At 39.2% G+C, this 15667-nt stretch overlaps 1 protein-coding gene and 1 long non-coding RNA gene across 2 annotated transcripts; one reads left to right on the forward strand and one right to left on the reverse strand.

The window, feature by feature from the left end:
* The first annotated feature begins 458 nt into the window (after positions 1 to 458).
* LOC126366363 (uncharacterized) lies at positions 459 to 3268 on the forward strand. Its single transcript, XR_007566330.1, has 2 exons — positions 459 to 599; positions 2576 to 3268. It is a non-coding gene; the product is annotated as an uncharacterized LOC126366363 (long non-coding RNA).
* A 33-nt stretch (positions 3269 to 3301) lies between these two features.
* On the reverse strand, positions 3302 to 5537 carry LOC126366327 (uncharacterized 30.3 kDa protein-like). Its single transcript, XM_050009441.1, has 3 exons — positions 5466 to 5537; positions 4954 to 5302; positions 3302 to 4174 (listed from the first exon to the last, which is right to left on the reverse strand). The coding sequence occupies exons 2-3, from the start codon at positions 5027 to 5029 to the stop codon at positions 3399 to 3401; spliced, it is 852 nt and encodes a 283-aa protein (XP_049865398.1). The 5' UTR covers positions 5030 to 5302; positions 5466 to 5537; the 3' UTR covers positions 3302 to 3398.
* Between the last annotated feature and the right edge of the window lie 10130 nt (positions 5538 to 15667).

Genomic DNA, 15667 nt, shown 5'->3' on the forward strand with positions numbered 1-15667 from the left:
TCTTCTATTGTGTGGGTTGTGAGGTGGAGTACCAACCCCATCAACCCTGGTGTCAGGATTACTAATGTTTTGTGGGTTTATTATAAGTCATATTTTATCCAACAACAAGAAGAGGTGTATAAAATGGTGACAGAGGTGAAAGAGGTGACAAAATTATTCTAAGCTGAAGAATTTGACAGTGGATAAAGGCAAAGTGGTATGTGAATAGCAGGATCGTATATAGCAAGTGGAGTTTCATGGCTTTTATTTTACCTACCTGATATAACAAATATGCCTCATCTGGGGTATAAATCTTATGTAGAAAATATTAATATATTTAGAAGAGCACGTAAAGAAAGCTCTTTAATAAAAGAAATATTGCGTTATCACGATTTCATACACTATTAGAAACCTGAACCAATGCAGCAATGGATCTGTAGTTAAGCGATACAGCGCAACGGCACGTGTGGTGCATAGGTGTGCATTGGCACGTTATGTTGTTGTTCGGTATAAATATGATGAGTGCAGCGTGTGCCTCATCATTGTGAAGATGAAGCTGTGTCTTACTGTGTTGTTGGTGAGCCTGGCTGTGCTAGCTGCAGCGGAAGGGGAGCGTGATGGTACGTACACAGATCGATAAGCGGAGTGAGCTAAAACACAAGCCACCTCTTTTTCGACGTGACTTATTGTATATTTGCCGCAGATGGCATTAACTACTTGGCCGGACAAATGGGAAGCGCTGAAGGCTCTCACCTGGTACAACGTTTAAGACAACAGGCCTGAGGGTGCCCAGTTGCCGCCCCACGCCGGTGAGGTCGGTATCGGGGTCCTGAAGTGTTTGGTGTCGCGAGCTGATTGGCTGCTTCTATGGCTAGAGTAATCGAGTCATCGGGATCGTATATTACGTCTTTTGGACGCCGATACTTTTCAGTACCGACACAAGCCACCATATAATCCTTTTAGGCATAGAATACACAATAATACAAAAAAGCCGAAGGTTATCCGGAAGAGATAGATCTTAGCGATATGGCCTTTGCCCATCTTAAAATAAGTTTCTGCTGTAAACGTCTTGTGAATTAGTGTGTAATAAAGTGTTGTATTATTAGTATTATACTCTCCGTCCCGCACTTTGGAGTGAGATTGATTTACCTCAAAAATTAAGGTTAATTTAGTCTATTTAAGTCTGAAGCCATTAAGTAGTAAGGAAGCGTGGGTGGGCTGTTTGCCTCGCTTGTACGCACGAGGTAAGGCGCCACACAGTAAGAGCAAATTTTTGTAAGGCGCGTCTGGACTGTTCTTTAGAGCATAAATATAAGATACCAGAAAAAACTGGTTCAAATACCGAGCGATACAGAAAACGATCGCGATGACTCAAGGGTATATCGACGCCAAAATATAATGAGGTCCTCTAACATGTAACATTTTGTAATTTTTATGTTTCTTATGTACATGTTTTCAACCTGACTTGATTTAGTATTTTCGTATCGTATTAATTAAAGCCGTTGATTTTAATTATAATTTGATTTGATTATAATTTGCGGCGCTGTTGCTGTGCTGCGGAGGCAGGAACACAAAAGACCTTCTCAATTCTCAGAATCAAAATTCAAGTTAAATTTAGAAAGTAATTATTGTTAATCAATTAAAATCTTTGTTATAAGAACAGGTAAATAATATTTTTTTATCCTTGTAACACAAAAAGGAACAATTCTCAAATGTTTGACAAATTTCCTCGAATTACTTCGGTTTTATAAAATAAATCCATCATTAATTTCCTTTTTTTTCAAGCCAATTTATAGACACTGGCCTTAAAACGAAAGATATATTTTATGATGTAATTTATTAGTAGCAGACAGATAAAGCTTATGGCCGTAATTCCTATCAGGGTGGGCGGAACTGCAAATCACCAGATGATAATACTTACTTACATTACAACGAATAACGATGCTTAATATATAAGCGATAATAGTAATCTTCAGGTTAGGTAAACGAACCCTGTGAAAAAACAGGATATTTAATAGTAGTAGTTGAGTTCGAAAGTTTTCTAATCGATTTTTATTTCACCGAACACCACCACTGCCTATAGTTTCCAACTAGTCAAATCAGTTACTTTTACTAAACGTCAAAACACGAAATTACTATGAAATTTGTATGAAAAAGCACTCTGTGGCGTCATAGAAAAACGTGATAAAATGTCGGACTTATTATAACGTTTTTCTTGATTAAAATTCATAAATCAGTTAAATAGAAAAAGGGAAATGTTATTCGTTAGTTTTAAATCTGTCTTCATTTCATCACTATCAGCCCATTAAAGTCCCCACTGCTGGGGCACGGGCCTTCCCTATGGATGGATAGGGAGCGGTTATTATCATAATTAAAACACATAATACACACACTGTAACAGTGTCGAAATATCGGGAGCCTCATATCCCTATTTTGAACGCGGTAAGAACCCGTGATTATGTGTCCTAGTACACTTCCCAATTATGTTAAAGAGGATAAGTCTGTTTTTTTATGAGATGACTGTGACAATAAGCAGTTGGATGAATTCTATGCTTTTTTTACTCCCAGTCAAGTAATAAATTACCTTTATTTTCAGAAGGCCCCCATCACTTGGAAAGAAGGCAGATACAAGGCCCGACGTTTCCGAATGCCTGCGTGTTCTATGAATGCATTGCTAGCTGCAGAAGGAAGGGATACAAAAATGGCGGATACTGCGCTTTTACTGGATGCGTATGCATGCGGTAGGACCCAGCCTAGTTACCAAAAAATTGAAGAACAAAATAATTACAATAAATAATATCTTCTATCGTGTGCGTCGTGTTCTTCTATTGTAAGATCAATGAGCGACATCAACCCTAGTATCAAGGTTACTTTTGAGCGGCCGTTGACATAAAAGAATAGGATAACTCTCCACGTCTGCCTTCCCCTTCAGGGATACGGGCGAGATGCTGCGTGATGCATAAGTACGTAAAAATCCGAGCGAAGCACAGAAGGGTTTCATAAAAACTGCATTTGTTTGTGGAGACCTAAGTATACACTGTAACAGTATCCAATACGACTTAGGTGTACTTATGCATATGCGTTCTATAATAAGCTCATAGTTGTTACTTTAGTTGCGAGTAAATAATATTCCTGCACTACCTTTTACTTATTTTAGCTGTTAGTGTATAAATGATGGCTATTCGACTATACAGTAATGATACCATCCTGTGTGTAGATTATTTGTATGTGTTTATTTTTCTGTCAACGCACCCGAAGTTTTTTTTTTAATAAAATATTTGACATTTTATTAATGATTTTATTGCCTTTCTATACTACTTACTAATCTATTTATAATACTGCATTATATTTTTCTTAATTATAAATTCCAATGCATATTAAGCAGTCAGGTCCAACAAGTTTAGTTTCATCTTTACTAATTAATACCTCCCCATGTTTTTCAATTTATAATCGGGCATGAAATAGCTGGGTATTTGGGTGGGGGCAATGACCCTAGCAGCCCTCATCATGCCTCTATATATCACATTAGCCTTCCCCGTTCCGTAGTAATAAGCTTGAACCACCAGCTTGGAGCAGTAGCTGGGATCGGTGCGCCAAACGTGAGTGTCGATCCTATAAGTTATGTGCTTAGTCTTCTTAGCACCTCCAGAAGGATTGTAATAAGTGTGGTCCGCCCACCGCGCGGCTAATGCAACAATACGACTATTCGGCACCCTGTACACGGTCGTCCAATCGTGCTGGTGCTCATCGAACCATGCGTGCTTACTAACTTGCCTGTTATTGTCCTTTATCCCGTTCAGCCACCCCTTGCCCCCCCTCATTTCGAGCACGTAATAATCCGTCGTCATTATAGCCGCGTGCCCCAATAGTCCGCCTATACCCCTACCTGAGATCAATATGTCCCCCCTCCGCACCGTATTCACGAATTTCCGTTTATTGTCCGCCACACTGCGCTTGCTTATTTTCCTCTCGAACAAAGACTCCTGGGTATCAGGCAATATTCCGAAGTTGTTCATAATGAGCCACTCGCTGTAATTAGCCGTTCCGTTCTGCGACGCATATTCCTGATACAAATCTTGGAAAGCGCTTCGCTCATCCCGCAAGAAGCTTTCAAAGGAATATTTGTCTGGATTGATTATCCCCAAGTCGACGCCAGAGGTATAATATTTGCGGCTGACGTTGGTGTAATTTTCATCTGAAAGTAACGGATTATGTAGTTTCACCGGCTTAGAAGCACGACATAATAATGGCGGAAACAAATTACCGGGCGATCCGTCTGCGTATACAGCAAACGAAAATTTTTCCCCGAAATATTGTTGGTTGCAAGGCAGAAATTATATTCATTAGTTTAAGAGGTTTCTACCTGAAAGAACGTGTAAAATTGTGCTCTGGAGACAGTGCGCGATTATAGAAAGGTCGCTATCCGGTTTAAAAAGAACCGTCCCAAAATACCTCTAATACTTCTACCTCACACCCACGAAGGAATTAATTATGAAGCTTAACATAAATATATTATCACGTTAATATCGTGTAAGTAGCCTATTTGCGTCCTACCTACTGGCCACAATTTTCCTCCTGAAAGCGGTGGTGGGTATTTATCCACTTCACATGCTAAAATTACATTTTTTTCCTTCAAAGCTAGTGACATCAAATTATTCTGTACTTCAAAAAATAAATACAAAAATCGCGCAATCTTCTCGGTATTTTAGTTCTAAGATATTGTGGTGAACCGTATAATGATAGGTTAAAATATATATTCTATCATCTTTTTATGACTCCTCTACACTATCGGCAATTGCAGACGATTGCGGGAGAGCACGATCAAAATCGATCACAAGAGATCATAGACAACGATCGGCGAGTACAGCCGAGCATGCCCTCTACACAATCGTATTTGTCTGTTATCGCCGATTGTGTCGAGGAGGCATGAGATATGATTGAGAAGATAAAGACATTATATTAAAAGTATCTTACCATCTTGCATAACTTTTAGACATTGTGCAGCGCCCAAAAGGAGGGAAACAATCAACACACAATATTCAGTCTTCATAGCAAAAACGCTATAAACAATATCTTTAGTAATTAGTAATTTTGTGGTTTTATATATATGGTACTCGTACGGCTAGTTATTTAAGCACTATAATTATAATGTATGTCAACAAGTTATAAATATAGTTTAAACTGGGGGATTTCCCGCAGGGATGTCCTAGAGTGAAGACGTTGTGATGATGTTCACTTTTGCATACTAAATCTTCGTATTGTTCAGGCTAATTGTAGCAGTCCGCGGTAAAGATTACAGTTTGACGATAACATATCCGGGAACCTGCAATAATAAATTCACAAAAGAGCGTTGGTAAGTTTCTCAAGGTACCTTACACGTGATTCGTCAGGTGATACTAAACTCATTTTCAGCAATTGACGTAACTTGTTTCCTAGCGTGACTTCTGCAGATAAGCTTGGTGCTATTCATAACAACTGTTTAATACCTCGCTTCATCGTCTAATTGCTTTTTCAGCCTTCAATCAATTCAGGCTCAATCAAGGGTTTATTAGGTAGGTAAACGTGCGCCATGAAACAAAATAAAAACTCAAATATTTTCTTATCAAAAATGTTATGAGTAGAGCGCACTGCTGATTATTTGGGCAACGCCCATCAATGATTCATATGACCTTCGCAGTTCGTTTAGTCCAGACACTGTGTACCCAATATGATAACGTATATTATAGCTGTATCCAGTACTATGCATAGTACTGGACTCGGGAATGAACCGGGAATGGAAACAGAAATAGCATTCTATCAGCTACGGGACGTCCCAGGAATTTTAGGGAGTGCTAAGTATTCCCAATTTATTATTTTGAAATAAAATGATGTCAGTAAGACACAATTGAATAATTATTATATTTTGGAAGTATTCTGTTAAAATTTGTATTCACAGCATAGAGGAAATATCCAAAGAAAAATATAAATCCCATCAATAAAACCTTTCTTTTTTGGCGTGATTTGCCGCAGATGGCATTAACTACTTGACCGGACAAATGGGGAGCGCTGAGGGCTCTCACCGGTACAAAATTTAAGACAACAGGCCTGAGGGTGCCCAGTTGGGCTCGAACCTCGGTTCAGGCATAAGACCTTTCGCTACCCTTTTCTTTCTATGGAATATGACGTCCCAACATGATGAAAGAATTCGCCAATAATACTTGCGTTCTAAACGTAACTTTATGTAGAATAGGTCTTTACCTCATCAGGTTGTGCATAAATGTTCGTAATTACATTAATTCCCTTCATGTCCTAGATGACTTCCCAACAACATTAATAGTCCAACCGTCTGTCTTCCTGAAAATAGAGCTTCCAAAACGCATACAACATGAGAATCCCTCGTGACAGTTTCATGCAGTGCCGTATTCAGGGACAAATTTGAGCCTCCAGGTTTATATATAACACCTTTGCTCCACTTCTGAGATTCCAACTGTATGGACTTAAAAAGACAGGAGGTTCTCAATCTGACCCATTAACTAGTAATATGATGGAGCGGGCAATATTGTAAGCAATATTTTTATAGACCTTCAAAAATGATAATAAACGATGATACGTTATATAATTTATTTCACGTGGTTTCCAGAATTTGTGCTCGTGTAGTAGTCGCCCCCTTTGTATATACTGTACACCTCTGCCTACTCCTTCGGGGATACAGGCGTAATGCAGTGTGATGGTGTTCAAAATCGACTGTATTTTATACATATTACATATGAACATCAGTTATTATATGTGTTCCCTGTGGTGCATTAGACACTTTAGCCACCAAACCAGAAGTCCTAAAAATCGATTTGAAAATCGAACTTTTCTAAATTTAAATCGGGTCTAGACATTTCGCCACCAACTTGCAGTGAAGTAGCTTGGAGAAGTATACTTTGAATATTATTTAGTGTATAAGTTCAATCTCCGGGTCCCTGGTTCCTAGCTACACCACTGCTATCAGCCGTGCACTATGTGAGCTCACGGCGACACATTTACTGCCTAACTTGCCCTGTAATGTGTTTGCATTAGCCCCATTAGTGCCCTTGAATAATGCATCATAATAATACCACCAGTCACATGTGGAGACACGTCGAGACAGTTAATAGCTGGATCCACGTAAATTTGTAAATAAACACCGGTTAATGGGCTCACAAGGCGAGTGTTGAGTGGCTTGAAGGTGCTCTGTTATAATCTGGTTAATCTGAAAGGAATATGAGTAATGTCACTTCAGTGTCACATAAACAACTCCTACTTAGTTGCTTCATAGCGATATCATCGTAGCCAATTCAGACGTCTTCTGTCGTGGGGTTGTGAGTTAGATGACTAACCACTACTACATACATGTAACTAACCCTATTGGGGTGAACAAAGCTGCGACCAACCAGAAAACAACTTGCAGCCACTTATGATATGAAGTCTTTACGTGGATTAATAATATAATGAAGGTTTGTTTTGTGACAGATGATCAGTCTATAAATTGATTCTAGGTAAATACGTCAATGTTACCTACTGAATAAAGATATTTTTGAATTTGAATAGAAAGAAGACAATTCAGTCGGTTTTTTCGATATGCCCGGCAAGATAAGCAGCTGAACACTTTTCTGAGAATCTCTTCGAAGCTACCAAATGATCTAACGATATTATAACTGACTGCACCTAAGATAGCGTTACTTTTAAACGGATTTTAATAAGCTCCACCGAGTTACGACCTACATTGCAATAATCATAATAATAGCACATATCGATAGTACAAAACATTGTATATAAATACACAATTCCTCGACGAAATATAGTTTCTACGAAACCAAAACACATGGAACAATTTTAGTAGTCAAGTTGCCGCCTTTCCTGACTTCCATTAGTACATACCAAACAAACTAGGTACATAAACTTATATTATTTCATCCCAGCTAGAAACTCTGGCATCTATTAAAAGTAACAAGGTTCTAATCAAAACAAGTAAAAGCTTTGAATAATTAAGTGGATAAGTAAACAAGTTAAAACCCTCCCACACTGAACGTATCAAGCACGCAATTTCTGTACTTAGTTAGGGAGTTCAACTCAATCTATGAGAGAATATTTATATCCCTCGGGTAACTCATTCGCTAAGTATCGCTTAGTATAACTAAGTTAGCGATATTTTTGCCAATATCATCTTCTCAGTAAATTGCTTTTGGAAATAAATAGAAGCACAATTTAGTTGATTTATATTATTCCCTTGGGTAAACAAACTTGCTATTTCTGGTTAATTCCATTGGGAAGAAAGGTTAACCCATGTTTAAAGTTTCCCATCAAAGGGGTATAATTTCTAAAATCAATTGGAATTACTGATATTCCCAAAGGTTTATCAGTGAAGAGGATGAACTTCGACCAGAGCAACGAACTTTCTAAAACCCTTTGGGTCAAATAGAGAAGTCTATTTGGGTCAAATAATCGTACGTACTTACACAGAAACCGTTTGTAACATACATACAATCACGCCAGTATTTCTCCGCAGGATGTACAGAGGCAAGATATGTTAAAAAGGCTACATTGCAGCAATATTACGATTTGATACGTATTTGTTGACATTGCGCACCTTTATATGCGCAAATGCCAAATTGCAATACCTATTGCTTAGGTATTAGATGAATTCAATATGGTCTTTTAAGACCCCGAGGATTCAGTAAGGCAACCCGCAACCACTCCTTAAAGTCGTTCTAAGAAGGATTATGATGATCCGCATGGTGATGTCATCAGTCTTAACCTCGTAAGGCCCGGATTTCCAGACACAATAGTTAAACAATGGGATTTGGATTTTAAAAGGACTTTGGGCCTTACGACCTTAAGGCGAGTCTCACACGACGCGGATTTTGTAGCGATGCACCAAGCGGCTAAGCGTTGTTCGTATGTTAGGCAGCACGAACTACGATCACGATCTACGAGCATTAATATGTGTACACTTTGGTACCATGTCACATTAACTTTTTTGACAAATTGAACTGTAAGTCTCACTAAATGTCAAATATGTTAGTGCGACAGAGTCCTAAAGTGGGTATTGCTCATGACTGTACATACCTACGTATAATGCGACGTTGCCGTTCGTTTCATCGCCTAAAAATCATACTTTTTGGTAAGAACCCTCAGTGGTCTTCATTGTCCAACCAACTGCCGAATACACTTAATACCGTCTGTACCAAACCACACCCCGGACACTCACATCGTTTTACACAGACACTACACTTTGACAGTATCGTACACGCGAATCTGTGTGTTGGCGTCTGACGCCCATACGATTGAAGACTAAAGTCTGACCGACGGGGGTGAGCTAAACCTAGCTCAGCCGCTGGTGAGGAGCGGAGAGTTGCCGTACTGTACGTAGTATTATTCCTTATTCTATGCCAAAACTACAATAAGTCACATAATCGGCATTGGAGAAGTGAAACGTTTACCTACTGCCACGAGCTGATTGGCCAACTCCATGGCTAGAGTTAAGGCTTCATCAATTATAACTTTAGTACTTACTTACAAAAGTACTTTCCACTTTCAGAACATGAATCATCTGAAATAAATAATGAACAAAAGGCTCTAGTGCTTGTAGGTACAAGTAATGATAAATGTCTGTGGCTAGCCGCCAAATCGGCGGAGTTTCCTAGAAATATTGAAGCCAATTTTGAAGCTTTAGCCATTTTAACTGCTTCATTACACTGTTTCTATACCTAGGTACCTATCTAATATGTAACTTATATGCTAGACCTGCTTCCATAAGACGAAAAGGTCAACTATTTACAACGTGATAGACCATATCCATATTAATTATCATCGCTATATTAATGAAACAGCATTGTTCACCTAAGGACTCCAATATCATGTAACAATATCTCCAGATGACCGATAGATCAGTAATTCCTATGATAGGGATATAATATCTATCAGCTATCTACCTGTGTGTCTACTTGTCAGTGTACCAACACACTTCCTCTTTTGCAAGTTAAAACCTGTACATTGCCTAAGTTAGGGTTACGTTACCAATTAGTGAGATACGCGTAGAGTAGGATAGTCTAAGAGTACGCATCCTTTAAAAGCATCCTCAATAACCATAATTCTATTTGCGATGCGTAGTTAACTTCAATGCTATTTGTTGCAAGTAGTAACAAAAAAGCAGAAAAAATGGAAAGAACGTTACAACAACCATTATTACTACCAACTATTTTTAAATATTCATAGCATTTTTGGAGCATCTATTTCAATATTAGAATTTTATGATTTAACTTTGTCCCAGTTATTTAATTTACTTCTAATATATAAATATAATCTCCTCAGATAACGCCCTGAGCCTAGTTTCGTGTCCAACTGGGCATCTTCATGCCTGTTTTCTTAAATTTTGTACCGAGTCTTCAGCTCCCCATTTGTCTGGCCAAGTAGTTAATGCCATATACGGCATATCTACAATAAGTCACGTCAGAAAAAGTTACATTACTTTATGAAAGATGTAATTATAAAGTGCAAAATAAAAGTTAAGCTGATTATATAATTTACAAAAACATTTTTTTTATCGGTGCGTACTAGTAGACTAGCTAATCTTAATAGGTTTGTAACAATTTTCTCGAGACCTTGAAGTTAAGTAACCTGAACACACGTCACGTGACATGGTATATAAACTTTAAATCGAAAATAATGGCATTACAACTCAATTACCCCGCACAGGTTGATATTGATACCTATTCGTAACCAGCAACCATTCTCCGATAAAGTTTCATTCGTCGTACGTTTTCAATTTAATCAACATGTTTTGAAAAGGTTTTATTCATTCAATATTTTTGTGGATAAATCGTAAAGATGATGAGCATTCGAATTTTGTGTGTGTTATTGATTTTTCTTGTTTTATCCAGATTGGATAGAGAAGGTGGGTTTAGAGGATAATTATAATTTGGTTACAGTGTTCAATGACATACATAACAAAGCGTACGGCGACATATTAGTTATCAAGTCAATCATAATTATAATCCCTTGATGAGACACCATTCACCTGATCACTTTCCTTACTTCAAGTAATGAAATGTGCAAATTAAAGTTCTTTAAAAAAAATTGTTTCAATTAACTTCTTCTTCTTGTCGTTTCGATGGCATTCAGATTTTTTCAGCCCACTATTTTGCCACTCGGACAGCATTTTCGGTGGCATCCATCAGCTCCTCTCGCGTACAGGTATCAGGGCACGCGGGGCAAGATATTAGATGAGCCATAGTCTGTGGCGTAACACCATACATGCAGTTCAGGTCCGATCCGTTGAGAAAACCCCACCTGGACAGGTTATCTTTACTTCGGCAAACCTGACTTTAACTGACTTTAATATATTTATTTTAGGAGTATCAGCAGCAAAGAAAAAGAAGGCATGCCGTCTAGATTGCATCGAGCTTTGTCAGTCCTGGGGCAAGAGTGCGGGGACGTGTTCAGATGGTCGATGCCGATGTGAGAATAAGAAGAACCTCGACCGCGAGAGTATTCATTATAACAACTAGTAATTTATATTCTTCTCTCCGGCTAAAGTGATATTCTGACCCACCACTAAGGACTATAAGGTGGGCGCAGTCAAGAAAGTGCCCGCAACCAAAAAGGTGCCCCTAACCATGAAATATCCCGCAAGCAAGAAGATGCCAGGAAGCTTGCTTTTAAGAAGACCAAAACTACGAAAACGACTGTCACGCAAAAGGCTAACGCTTCTGATAATGTATTAGTTATGGCATAAATATCTTTATATACTTAAATCTAAATCAAAGTCAAAAAAAAATAACTCGCACCAATACACACTTAAACTAATGCTCGCAACCCATGACGTGATCAGCAAAAAGTCGACAGTAATCATAAAATAACTTGCAGCCACTTATGTTTTTCATTCGCACCTCTAGAACAGAAGCGATGTTGGAACAATTGCTTTGTCTACCAGTGCATCAGTTCTATGTTGGGTGATTCTCACATGACACCGCGCATCGATGCGGTTGAGAATGAAGCGGTCGGCAAGGTCGCATTGACTTGTATGTAATCCGCTGATGCCTAACATTCTTCTATCGTGTGGGTTGGGAGCTGGATTACCAACCTCATCAACCCTGGTATCAGGGTTACTATTGAGCCGCCAAAGGCCTCTGACATGACTCATGTAACAACTTCGTACTTACATCATAAGTAGTAACCGGGACCAACAGCATAACGTGTCTTCCGAAGCACCGCTTGTCTTACTTTCGGAAAATCAAGTGATCAGCATGTAATGTCCTAACCACACTAGGGATCACAAAGTGATTTTTGTGATATGTATCCCTACCGGGATTCGAACCCAGCACCTCCTCAACCACTGGACCACGGAGTCCGTTCAATTTCAAGTTTTTAATATAACATTATTTCATTTGTGTAGTTTCTAATTCAATGAGGCCTCCGCGCGGAGAGAGAGAGTCACGTCAGGGGCCTTTGGCGTCCCAAGAATAACCCAGAGACCAGGGTTGACGAGGTTGGTAACCTACCTCATAGCTGACACGATAGAAGAAGCCGCGCATATTTTGAAGCAGTGCACCGCTTCAAAATCTGCTCCATGGGAAAGTCGCCTTAAGGTACTGATAACAAGAGTGGTAACAAGTTATCATAGAATCTGACGACTCGCTTGAGTTTATGTAAATAATAATGTATGTTTACGTATTTTTTCAACAGCGATAAAGGATACAAATATAAGAAGATTAACGTGTCATTCTGAGGAAACCATTGCATAAACATATTACCAATTATTTCAAACTAATTATTGCAGCAATTGAGGAGCTCGGTGGCGCAGCGGTAAACGCGCTCGGTCTGCGATTGTTGAAGTTGAGCAACTTTCGCAAAGGCCGGTCATAGGATGGGTGACCACCAAAAAAAAGTTTTCATCTCGAGATCCTCCGTGCTTCGGAAGGCACGTTAAGCCGTTGGTCCCGGCTGCATTAGCAGTCGTTAATAACCACCAATCCGCACTGGGCCCGCGTGGTGGTTTAAGGCCCGATCTCCCTATCCATCCATAAGGAAGGCCCGTGCCCCAGCAGTGGGGACGTTAATGGGCTGATGATTATGAAATATGAATGTGTGTATATTTTAATGTTGTAAATGTATATGCAATAAACTTTTTTATTATTATTTTTTTAATTAGTCATGATGATGAACATGACAAATGTGTCACTATAGGTATTCTAGTCAAGACATTAATCTCTTCAGATACACCTTGACATGACATAGAGTCTCATTATCATATATACATAAGATGATCATCAAGAAGACAATTTGCAACCACACTAAAGACTTTCTTTGGGTAGATAATCGTAAACCATAAGGTGACAGGTGATTAGCGGGTCTAAAAATGCCATATCGACGCAATTAATCCGAAACATAAATATTGTATCATATAAAAAATATACAGTCGAATTGAGAACCTCCTCCTTTTTTGAAGTCGGTTAATAAAAGCGCAATGTCGTAACAAAAGTCAAATACAGATAGTTCAACTCGACTTTTCGAGTTTGGATCACATTATTGGATAATAAAATTGATATCACGGGGTTTCTAGCACTTATGCTCGGTTTCGGTTTATGCCCCCCTATTATATGGGACTTAAATACCTTTGCTCACCCCCTCGGGAGTACAGACATGAAGCTATGTTTAAAAGACTACTACTTAAACCTATTTAAAACTCATATCACAGTTTTTGTTTGTTATCCACACTAGATTATCGGTTAGGTACCATAATCTAGACATATTTTGTTTTCGTAAACAAGTAACAGCATCGAATTATAGTATTTTTTAAAATATCGTAACTGAAAACCTCTTGTTCTAGCGTAGGTTCTAGCAATCATCATCTCCCTAGCATTATCCCGTTTTTTCACAGGGTCCGCTTACCTAACCTGAAGATTTGACAGGTCCGCTTTTTTACAGAAGCCACTGCCTGTCTGACCTTCCGACACGCGAAGGAAAAACCAGCCCAATACAGATTAGGTCACATACCTCCGAAAATGCAATGCTCGGGAATGTGGGTTTCCTCACGATGTTTTCTTTCACTTTTGTTCTAACAATCTATAACTATACATTTGTTAAAATACATTTGTTTTGTCGTGACTTATTACCTTTATTAACAGCCGCCGTGGTCTAGTGGTTAGAGCGTTAGGCTCACGATCTGGAGATCCGGGTTCGATTCCCGATGGGGACATTTTCGAAATCACTTTGTGAGACTGTCCTTTGTTTGGTAAGGACTTTTCAGGCTTGAATCATCTGATTGTCCGAAAAAGTAAGATGATTCCGTGCTTCGGAGGGCACGTTAAGCCGTTGGTTCCTTTATTAGCCGTAAAAATCACCTCCACCAACCCGCAGTGGAGCATCGTGGTGAAGTATGTTCCATACGCCCTCCGGTTGATTGAGGAGAGACCTGTGCCCAGCAGTGGGACGTTATATAGGCTGCTTATGTATGTATTACCTATAGATTTGCCGCAGATGGCATTAACTACTTGGCCGGAAAAAACATAATACCAAAAGTGGCTGCAGGTTTGCGTTCTAACATTTTGCGGCCCAGTTCCGACTCTACAACGCTTATAGCTATCTCACCTCAGGCCGCTTCTTCTTTCTCTAATAAAGTTAATTAAAACGTTTACAGCTAACTAGATTAATTTAATTAACTCAGATAATGGGATAATGCCAAGGCGAAGCAAGACTGTTTATAATTATATTATAATTAAAATAAATACATTTCATAATTACGAGTATGGTTAATTTAAAAATATTAATAGGTGCAATGTTTTATTATCCTTATTATTCGTAATTGTGGTCACACATTTTTATTTTACACAATGAATGAATACATTTGTCCTACAGAATGTTTCTATTCTTCTATCGTATGGGTTGTGACCACACAACCCAAGAATCAACCCTGGTGTCAGGGTTATAATTGAGCCGACTACGACGACTATGTACTTCCATCAGCAAGTAGTAACAGGAACCAACGGCTTAACGTGCCTTCCGAAGCACGGATCATGTTACTTTTGTACAATCAGGTGATCTACCTATAATGTCTGAACTAAACAAGAGATCACAAAGTGATTTTTGTGATTTGTCCCCACCGGGATTTGAACTCGGGACCTCCGGATCGTGAGAACAACGCTCAACCACTGGACCACGGAGGCCGTTATGTTTCTATTATTAATTACTTCTTCTTTGCGAGTCTATGGCGATCGATACTAAATTTTTGCTGACCAATAACTAATCGAATAATATTATAATGCTGAATATTATTATCATTTTTTTTCTTCTGTCCTACTTATATGCTAGTGAACACGAAGAGGAGGAAATTACAGTGCTGATTATCGTCGATATTGACCAAAAATCCCATACTAGGCAAGACCTTTTTTTTACGTTGGGAAATGCATTTGCGAATGCCCGTCGCCATGGGGATGACGACGGGCTATGTGGAACTCCGGGATCTCTAGTATCCCGCCTACCTATTAAAACCCAACGGTGTTCGCCTTACTGCCTAGGTGGGAGCCACGGGAACCCACCCGCATACTTCCGCGACTGCCAGGCGGTATCCGTGAGGACCCGGGTCAGTGAGCACTTCTCGAGTGCTCGAAATCGTAAGAGCTGTGTGGAACACGCACACGCCTATCAGCACGGGGGGGTGACTGAGTGTCAGGCGACGGACGAC

This window comes from Pectinophora gossypiella, chromosome 4 (assembly GCF_024362695.1).
Source record: "Pectinophora gossypiella chromosome 4, ilPecGoss1.1, whole genome shotgun sequence".
In the NCBI taxonomy this organism is placed as follows: Eukaryota; Metazoa; Arthropoda; class Insecta; order Lepidoptera; family Gelechiidae; genus Pectinophora; species Pectinophora gossypiella.